The sequence below is a fragment of the Sinocyclocheilus anshuiensis genome, unplaced genomic scaffold (assembly GCF_001515605.1).
Source record: "Sinocyclocheilus anshuiensis isolate Anshui unplaced genomic scaffold, SAMN03320099.WGS_v1.1 scaffold983, whole genome shotgun sequence".
Classification (NCBI taxonomy): Eukaryota; Metazoa; Chordata; class Actinopteri; order Cypriniformes; family Cyprinidae; genus Sinocyclocheilus; species Sinocyclocheilus anshuiensis.
Window position 1 is genome coordinate 1026696 of NW_015546086.1, and position 10657 is coordinate 1037352.

At 36.1% G+C, this 10657-nt stretch overlaps 1 protein-coding gene across 1 annotated transcript in view; it reads left to right on the top strand.

The window, feature by feature from the left end:
• LOC107700085 (synaptic vesicle glycoprotein 2C) overlaps nucleotides 1-10657 on the top strand; it is a 35919-nt gene that overhangs the window by 19445 nt on the left and 5817 nt on the right. Inside the window, exons 3-7 of the mRNA XM_016501609.1 lie at nucleotides 1684-1835; nucleotides 8063-8196; nucleotides 8558-8647; nucleotides 9407-9517; nucleotides 9610-9698. Coding sequence (XP_016357095.1) covers nucleotides 1684-1835; nucleotides 8063-8196; nucleotides 8558-8647; nucleotides 9407-9517; nucleotides 9610-9698 — 576 coding nt within the window. The remainder of the gene's footprint in view (nucleotides 1-1683; nucleotides 1836-8062; nucleotides 8197-8557; nucleotides 8648-9406; nucleotides 9518-9609; nucleotides 9699-10657) is intronic.

Consider the following 10657-nt stretch of genomic DNA (forward strand, 5'->3'; position numbering starts at 1 on the left):
TCAGGAGAAAAAAGGCTTTTTTACCATATGCGTCTTAAGCAAGACGCAGTACGAGTGAAGTATCGAAAGGGAAACATATGTGCTGGAGTTTAGAGATCTCTCCACAGCAGTGTTGCCAAGTCTACGGTTTTCCCGCGGAATTGGGATACTTTAACGCTGTTGCCGTGGGTTGTTTTTCATGTCCTAGGGTTGAAGCGACTCCAATAACATAATAGTATTTATCCCCTGGAATGCGAATTTTAGCAGGGGAACCCCGCCAAAAAATGTGTATTTTCCCCCGGAACACGATTTTTAATTGGGTACCCCCTTGAAACCCGATTGGGCTAGTTTTAAGCTAGTTTTAAGTAGCGATTGGGCGTGTTTTCTTGTGGAAACCTGGCAACCCTGCTCCACGGCATATTTTGCTTACATGAAAGTGTCATACAGCCAATGTGTGTTTTTTCGCAAGCCATTTGTGCTGCTTGTGTAACCAAATCTGCCATGATCAAACTTTCACCGAGTTTCAATAATGGATCTATTGTGTTTGAGGAATAAATGCGCTTTTGCTACCTGTGTCAATACAATGGGGGAAAATGTACATAAATTGGAATTATTGGAAGTTATATTAGGAGTTTCTAAAGTTTTTTTCCAGTTTTCATAATGTTAATCAGTTGAAAACGGCATGGCAATGTTAGTTTTCAGTGTGTATTAACGATCTTTGAGCAAATTTACTGCGTGATCTGAGTGGCTTGTCTTATTTGCGAACAAACTGTCACTTAGAAAATCTAATGTTAATACAGATTACAAAACAACACTAACCAAAACCATGAGTTTGTATTATCATAGTTAGTTAAATGAAGTCCGTGTATATGATACAAAAAAAAAATCATAATTAATAATCGTGATTATAATTTTAATCAAAATAATCGTGATTATCAGTTTAACCATTATCGTGCAGCCCTAATTTGAATATTGATCTGAAGACAACCGGGACTAATTAACTCAGTTGTAGCAATTACGTGCAATCTCGCAGACTAGACTCATTTTGTTTAATCTGAGTGGACACACGGTAGTGTTTTAATTAAATCTAATCCATTGCTTTACACCAGTAGAGCTTGTTCTGTGTGATTGCAATTGACTTAAGCGAGGAGTGTTCTCCAGCAGAAGAACATGCTTTCTATTGAGTCATTTTTAGCAATTTTCCTTTTTTAAAGGGGTCATATGATGCTATTTAAATTTTTCCTTTCTCTTTGGAGTGTTATAAGCTCTTGGTGCATAAAGAGCCCGCCTCCGCTTACTCAAGCCAGCCTCCGCTCACTCTAGGTCTCCGGCCTCCGCTCACTCTAGCCCGCCATGTGTTTCTTTGTGAAAGCGAAACTACTTTGTTTGGCCTTCCAAAATTAAAATATTTTATTTATTTATCTTTTTTTACAACCAGTGGCAGATTGTTAAGGAAATCATATTAAAATTATTTTTGCAATTCTGTTTGATGATGGTAGCAAGTTTTAGCAACACAAATTACTGTGCATACAAATTACAGCAAGTTACATACTTAAACAATACAATATAAAAAGGTCCAGAGATCCACACTTAATATGTTTTAAATTATGCTATAAATGAAAGTACATAAAAACGAAACAGCTGTCATAATTTGCTGAGCTCTTGAACCCTCTGAACTTTATTCTTCCTCATCTTGTCCTTCAGGATTGGGGGAGCAGTGCCCATCGTCTTCTCATACTTTGCTGAGGTGCTGGCAAGAGAGAAGCGTGGAGAGCATCTGAGCTGGCTCTGCATGTTCTGGATGATTGGAGAGATTTATGCTTCCGCCATGGCCTGGGCCATCATACCTCACTATGGTAACAGACCCAGATCATGCACTAGTTTGTATCCTATTATTTTGCTGATCTTCTTTGGTGAGGTTTTTAATTATAAACACTTTTTTTTTTTTTTACTTTTTTTTCATCGAAGAATCCTAAAAACCTCATGGTTTCCACAAAAATATTAAACAACACAACTGTTTTCAACACTGATAATAATAAGACATATTTCTTAAGCAGCAAATCAGCGTGTTAGAATGATTTCTGAAGGATCATGTGACACTGAATGCTGGAGTAATGGTTGCTGAAAATTCAGCTTTACCATCACAGTAATAAATTACATATTAAAATAGAAAACTATTATTAAAATAGAAAACTATTTATTATTATAAATTATTTTCCGTTGTAATTATATTTGACAATATTAGTGTTTTTAGTGTATTTTGAAATCAAACACAGCCTTCGTGAGCATTAGATTAAACATCTTACCACCCCTAACCTTTGAACGGTTGTCAGAATGAAGTTGTTTGAATGGTTTACATGGTACTTCAAAAATACTGTGGCATATATTACTATGCTAAAAACCATGGGACTATAACTGTAGATGTCCAAAAAACATGGTTTTGTCAAGGTACCATCTCCAAAAATCTATGATGATAATTTCTTGTAAGCAAGCAAAATTTGAAAATAACAAACCTGTTTTCATTTCCATATAAATCAAGTAACACAGAACACAGGTACAGTCCGATTACAACAATGTTCTTGGCGAGTTCAGGTCAAGGTGTCTGCTTTTCCTCCGGCACATGTGGGCTGTCTTCTCACTGGCAGTGATGACTGTGAGGGAGCGGAGAACAGCGGAGCTGTAGATTAAGTGATTAATGTAGAAACGGAGCACTGCAGGGATATTTAAAGGATGAAGCAGCTCCTGTGGGGGAAGGCATAGCCTGATGATTTATGAGAACCTCTACTCTGGAAATAAGCTGCACTCATCAGTAACGAAATGATGGAATAGAGGGGAAGGGAGGAGGAAAGGAGCTAAATGGATATGGAGAGGAGTCTCTCGGCCAAAACGATGACTGGAACAGACCGTTTTCACTCCTATTTTGGGAGGCGGGGGGTGGTGTTTGCTCTGTTTTGTTCTCAGTGAACAGATCGTAATGAGGTTTTTCTCCTTGCTATGTGAGACAAAGTGAAAGGAGTGCTTGATTTATGAATGGCCCTCGGTGGAGCCCAAGCAGGGGACGAGCCTCAGACACAGTGGCTATACGAGAGTATTAGGGAGTCTATATTATAGTCTGTATGCCGGGAATCAATGGAAACAATCATAGGTTCAAAATTGGGAGTCTATGTGTGTTGGGGGAGCACAAGGAAGAGGAGCAGTCATGGCTGGGTAGTTTACATTCAGTCTCCCTTGTTCTCAAAGTAGATGGTCATTCAGCGATCATATACTGTATCTCATACTGTATCTCATTATGCACTAATTTTCGTCAGTCTGAATCAGTTCAGTCCAATACACATGTTCGTAAGACGTACCCATATGCATTATGGCACTGCGTATGTGCACAAGTTTTTTTTTTTAATCAGATTGAGAAATTATTTAAGAATTATACCATCCCACTACTAGCAAGCACTACTAATAATGAATGGAATATACATAGAAATGAGATGGAGCTGTGTACTGTGTGGATAATACATCAATTGCCTGGCACGTTTAAAAGCTCTTTTGCCATTTATCACTTGGTGTGTACATCTACACCAGGGGTGTCAAACTCAATTCCTGGAGGGCCGGAGCCCTACACAAACAAAATGAAGTCCATCCAAACATAAATTCCTTACTATAAAATTCCAAAAAGCTCTGTTCCAAAATCTAGTGAACTCCCTTACTGTCCCCTGGCTACATAGTCAGCTCCCTTTTAATGCAGCATGAAAATAACCAAAAGTGATTTTTTTTGGAGCGCTGTACATCAGCAGCAACTGTATACAACATAGAAGTGGCATTCTGTTTAAGAGATTTAACTCACAATTTGATTTCAGTAGGGTTTTGGGTTAGCATGCTAAGCTACCTCCACAGTCATTTCCTTAGTCAAGGGAGTTCCAAATGCTTATACGAGACAGTAATGCCCTACAAGGACACACTTCAAGGGCTCTGCCCTTCGAAGGGAGTAGGGCATAGAGATGCTCACTTCCGTTTGGAATTAGCCCAGTAACTCCACATATGAGTACAAAGATGCTAATAAAAACACATAGAACACAAATATAGTAAAGAATATTTTTTTAATTACACTGAGGTATTTTTAACAATGATTTTCAGTACTGAATAAACATTTATCCTACCTCATGTGGCATCTATGTCCTACCTCACATGTCTCTTTTAGGATCACATACTAGCATACCACTCTTACTATTTTTACCATATTATTAGAAATAGTAAGAGTATGCAATTCTCAATTTACTGAGGTTGCCGCAGTGGATTTTGGGATTTCCTTCTTCGCAAAGAATACGTGCCAAAATGAGGTTTCTGTTGGTGCCTATGATGCTTTAAAATACTGCATCTGAAGGCAGCTCACTAGGTTTTGGAACACAGAAAAAATGTAATTGTTCTTGGAAAATGTTTCCAGTCATTACAACATTTACTTTCACACAGTTTGCGTGTGTGTGAGTGTGTCGTTTTATTAGCATTAAAGCCAACTGTGAGTAGAGCCACTGGCAAATGGGCAAGTCTGCTAGCTGCAGACTCAGTCACCCATTTCCTCAGTGAATTATGCACATAATCTACATTATGAGATTTCCATTGACATGGGCGAAACATTAACCCTGTGGGCTTGCCTGCTGTTGCAATAGCAACTTCATAACTCTCATTTATACTGGAGTGTAGTGTTACCTTCATTATTTACCACTGGTCTTCACAGAGATACGCTAATTTAACAAACACACTGAATGCTGTATTTCACCATGCCATATTCCTAGTGTCTCTTTCGCTTCCATTGAGATTTCAGGCATCAATTATATTTATACCACTGTCTTCTAGCTGTAAACTCAGGATTTTTTATTTACTATGTATGATAGGACTTTTTTATTTATTTTAGGACGTTATTTTATATGTGACCCATTATTTAATGTAGTTCGTAGATGAGTTTTTTTCTTCATCAGAACAGATTTACCATTACATCACTTGCTCACCAGTGGATCATCTACAGTGAATGGGTGCCGTCAGAATGAGTCAAAACAGCTGATAAATGCATCATGATAATTCACAAGTAATCAACACAACTTCAGTCCATCAGTTAATGTATTGTGAAGTGAAAAGCTATTGAGATTTCAGGCATCAATTATATTTACACCACTGTCTTCTAGCTGTAAACTCAGGATTTTTTATTTACTATGTATGATAGGACTTTTTTATTTATTTTAGGACATGTTATTTTATATGTGACCCATTATTTAATGTAGTTCGTAGATGAGTTTTTTTCTTCATCAGAACAGATTTACCATTACATCACTTGCTCACCAGTGGATCATCTACAGTGAATGGGTGCCGTCAGAATGAGTCAAAACAGCTGATAAATGCATCATGATAATTCACAAGTAATCAACACAACTTCAGTCCATCAGTTAATGTATTGTGAAGTGAAAAGCTGCATGCTTGTAATAAACAGAGGAAGCATTATTATGGATTATAGACTGGTATTTTAGCAAGAAGCAATGGTTTAAAGTTAAAACCTTCATGATGTTTCTTACAAACACAGGTTTTCACTTCACAAGGCAGTAATTAATGGACTGGAGTTGGGTGGATTACTTGTGGATTATTGTAATGTTTTTATCTGCTATTTTGACTCTTTTTGGTGAGCAATTGATGTAATGCTGAATTTCAACAAGTCTGTTCTGATGAAGAAACAAATTCATCTACATCTTGGATGGCCTGAGAATGAGTACATTTTCAGCAAATTTTCATTTTTGGTTGAACTATTCCTTTAATGGCCACTTTACATTACCAGCAGTGAAAGACACTTGTGCCTTTCATTGGGATATTTCCACTGTAATGATATCATTAAGACTCCACACTGTTTTACAGCTCAGTGGATAAGATATTACTGGTAAAGAAAAATATAAATGGTGGAGAAGTAGGAAAGGCACCACTTAAACTGAAATATGAGACAAACACATTTTCAGCCTGGGATACATCTATTGCACTCTCTGAGTCCATGACAGTCTTACAGCTGCTTTACGTGATTTCAGAGACCTGCCTGACACCACTTAAAATTAGAAATGCAGAATAGTTTTGGATGGTGTGTTGATGAGTCCCTTTTATATACATGCACTTAAGAATATTATAACAGAATTGGCCAATTCTGTAGCCCAGTGTGCTCTCTGTATAGCCTCTATATCATTAAGAATATCATGCTCCGTACGCTTAACCACAACTTAACTGGTTTGCAATATGTAGATCAGTGCAAGATACTGTAAATGAGGCAGTTTGATTTTCTAAGGTTTCTATAATATTTCAGCATACAGAATGTCCCTAAGTGTGTCTGTTTGGAGGTATATTGTACATGTGTACATATATAAAATATATAACGTGCACAAATTTGTTACATTCCTCTTTACCTTTAATTAGAATTTTGCTTTAATTTCTTACATTTTTAGATTTTGTTTAGGCTATTTTTGATCAATATAAAAGAAACATTTGTTTATAAAGGCAATGCTGTTGTAGTTTTTATTTTTTTCATATTTTAAATTGTAGTTTTAGTAATTTTGTTATGTGCTTTTGTAATTTTATTAGATTTTGTTTAGAATTTTGCTTTAATTTCTTACGTTTTTAGATTTTGTTTAGGCTATTTTTGATAAATATAAAAGAAACATTTGTTTATAAAAGCAATGCTGCTGTAGTTTTTATTTTTTCATATTTTTTATTGTAGTTTTAGTAATTTTGTTATGTGCTTTTGTAATTTTATTAGATTTTGTTTAAATATTTCTATTTAACTTTAATTTATTTGAATTTCAGTTTTAGTACTTCAGCTTGAACTTGGTTTTGTTGCCAATATAACAATATCTTAAATTTTTTAAGTTTTCCATCTAATATTTATATATATTTTCTTTCCGCTTTATTTTAATTGATTTTTGTTAACAATGTTTTAGATTCAGTTTTTTGTTGTTGTAGGGATTTCTATCATGAACGGACACTGATATGCCCCTATCAGCCTTCTTGAGGTATGGATTAAAGGGATCTCCCAAAAGGACGTCACCCAAACGTCATCTCAGCAACCAATCCGAAAGCTCCGGGATTCCCTCAGCAGCCATCCAGGAAGCCTGTGTCAGCAACGACAAAACTTCTTCTCAGATTTCAGCAAAACGCAAGTACAAACAAATCTTACAGCTGCTGAAATCGGTGCTGAACTGGTGAATTGAGTTAAGCAGTAAAGATAAGAAAATCTCTGCTTTGTGATGGTCCCAGGGTTGAATTTAAAACCACTCGTGGAGACGAGTTAGAACTTTGAAAACTTCATGCAACTCCGTTAACTCATTTCCTTCTTCCGAACTGTATGTATGTGTGTGTGGTATGTGTGTTTTAGCTTAGTTTTAATGTAATCTAGAATAGCCAATAAATTCGTTTTCATTTATAAAGAAGTATTGTCTGGTGTCGTGACATTTTAAAGTGAAACATTGCCAAGATCCCTTGCTACCTAGCTCGTAGCTTACTTATCAAAGAACGTATTATCCTGTGGCCAAGGAAAATACACAGTCAGATTAAGATACCCGGGCATTAACGGTTCGCTGGACGACCGTTGATAAGGTGTAAACCATTAAAATTTGAAATCAGTTCTAATCAGGTGGACTTCGAATTTTCAGATTCTAGTCCTTTCAAAACCTGAGCTAGCAATAAAATTAATGATTAATTCCCTTATAGAATGAATGAGTTAAATTCCTTACAGTACTTACATTGTTGTTGTTATTCCATATTATGTTGCTAACTAAAATCAGGACTGCATTATAAAAGGAAGCCCAACCTATTACACATATTAATTCTGATGTTTTTCAGTTCCAGCACCTGGAAAAGACACACCACACTCAGCTCTTATGTAATCAGTCACCGTTGGACAAATTAAATGGATGCGTTCACTCACACCATAATCACTGTGACATGCCAACAGTTACTGATAAATGTTTGTAGTTCAAATCCTACAGTCTTATGGCTTGAAGTGCTACCAACCAAGCCCTTTGTCTGTGCTGGATCAATAACATGAAAAATTGTTTGATGTTTTCCTCAGGCTGGAGTTTCAGTATGGGCTCAGCTTATCAGTTCCACAGCTGGAGGGTGTTTGTGGTGGTGTGCGCTCTCCCCTGTGTTTGTGCCGTGGTGGCCTTAACATTCATGCCGGAGAGCCCCAGGTTCTACTTGGAGGTAAGGAGTGTCTGAAAATAGGTGGGGAGATATAAAGAAAAGGTATAATTCATCATAGCTTCAGTTCAGTTTGTAATAAGAGTAATTTACAAATAGAAAATCCATCTCAGATGCCTTTTTATTAAAGTGGCTGCTTTATTGTTAACTGCATGTTTATAAAAACATCAGTTTATATGACTTGAACATCTGAAGAAACAGCCTGACTTGAGGGAACACGACTCTCTTTGAAGCTAATGACGCGTGCTTGTGACTCCCTGCGCCCCTCTTTCATGTCTGCTGTGGCAATAGAGGTGGGCGGCTGTCATCTAGCGCTGCGGTTTCCAGTTAATCTCTTAGGGATTTTTCTGCTCTATCCTTTCAGGTGGGGAAGCACGACGAGGCCTGGATGATCCTCAAGCAGATTCATGACACAAACATGCGAGCGCGTGGACAGCCCGAGAAAGTCTTCACCGTGAGTCGATTCCCTCGTCTGCGCTAACTTTAAGCTGCTTAGAGCACCAACCATGCTCTAAAGGGGTCATATGATGCTTTTTTAAAGATCATTATTTTGTGTATTTGGTGTAACAGAATATGTTGGTTCTAGATATGTGACCTAGATATGTGGGGGCGTGTTAGAACGAGCCTTTTTAGGGGGGTGTGGCAGAGTCTTAACTTTGATAAAGAATATCTCTTTGGTTTTGAGACTTTAGTCTTTGCAACTTCAGGGATCTTATCTATTCACGAACAGCTTGTAACACTCCAAAGAGAAAGGAAAACTTGAAATCGCATCATATGACCCCTTTAAAGTTGCTAAAAAATTCATGAATGATTGTCTCATCCTGCCCTGTATGTGGGCTTCAAGGATGTTTCTAGTGTCATTTCCTTCAGAAATAGAGATTGTAGCCTGCATCAAGGCTGTGTGAACAGCACTACCTCCCTAAGATATTCTTTCTCAAAAGTGTTTGGATACTGTAGTCAAACTTAATACATGTACACATTTCATCGCATTACATTAAAAAAAATAAATACATTTTTGGCAGACTTTAGAATGAAGCCCATATAGACTGCAGTAAAACGTTTCACCAGTTTACACTTGAATATGATATGTAAATAAATAAATAAATAAAAATCAAATCAGAGCGATCTGAGCGGGTGTGAGCAATAAATCAGAATTGAGAACTAAGGCTTACAGTGTGAATGTAACCCTAGTAACTGCTGTTTCTTCTTGTAGGTGAACAGAATTAAGATCCCAAAGCAAATTGATGAGTTTGTGGAGATGCAGACTGAATCTGGCAACCTCTTCTCGAAAGTGATCTTTAGAATAAAGACTGAGCTTCATGGGGTGAGATCAGTAATATCATCTATGTAATCATTAGTGTAAATTACAGATACTTGTGATAAAAAAGATTCAAACTATTTTTTCTTTCCTTCCAGATTTGGTTGACTTTCTTGAAGTGTTTTGATTATCCAGTTAAAGACAGTACAGTGAAACTTGCTATTGTGTGGCTCACACTGTCATTTGGGTAAGACCTCTTTCTTTCTTTCTTTCTTTCTTTCTTTCTTTCTTTCTTTCTTTCTTTCTTTCTTTCTTTCTGTCTGTCTGTCTGTCTGTCTATCTATCTATCAATTGTTCTATCTGTCGTTCTATATTGTTCTATCTGTCGTTCTATTTATCTCTTGTTCTATCTGTCGTTCTATTTATCTCTTGTTATATTTGTCTTTCTTTTTCTTTCTTTCTTTCTTTCTTTCTTTCTTTCTTTCTATCTATCTATCTATCTTTCTTTCTTTCTTTCTTTCTTTCTTTCTTTCTTTCTTTCTTTCTTTCTTTCTTTCTTTCTTTCTTTCTTTCTTTCTTTCTTTCTTTCTTTCTTTCTTTCTTTCTTTCTTTCTTTCTTTCTTTCTTTCTTTCTTTCTTTCTTTCTTTCTTTCTTTCTTTCTTTCTTTCTTTCTTTCTTTCTTTCTTTCTTTCTTTCTTTCTTTCTTTCTTTCTTTCTTTCTTTCTTTCTTTCTTTCTTTCTTTCTGTCTGTCTGTCTGTCTGTCTGTGTCTGTCTGTCTATTTATCCATTGTTCTATCTGTCGTTCTATATTGTTCTGTCATTCTATTTATCTCTTGTTATGTCTTTCTTTCTTTCTTTTCTTTCTTTTTTCTTTCTTTCTTTCTTTCTTTCTTTCTTTCTTTCTTTCTTATCTATCTATCTATCTATCTATCTATCTATCTATCTATCTATCTATCTATCTATCTATCTATCTATCTATCTATCTATCTATCTATCTATCTATCTATCTATCTATCTATCTATCTATCTATCTATCTATCTATCTATCTATCTATCTATCTATCTATCTATCTATCTATCTATCTATCTATCTATCTATCTATCTATCTATCTATCTATCTATCTATCTATCTATCTATCTATCTATCTATCTATCTATCTATCTATCTATCTATCTATCTATCTATCTATCTATCTATCTATC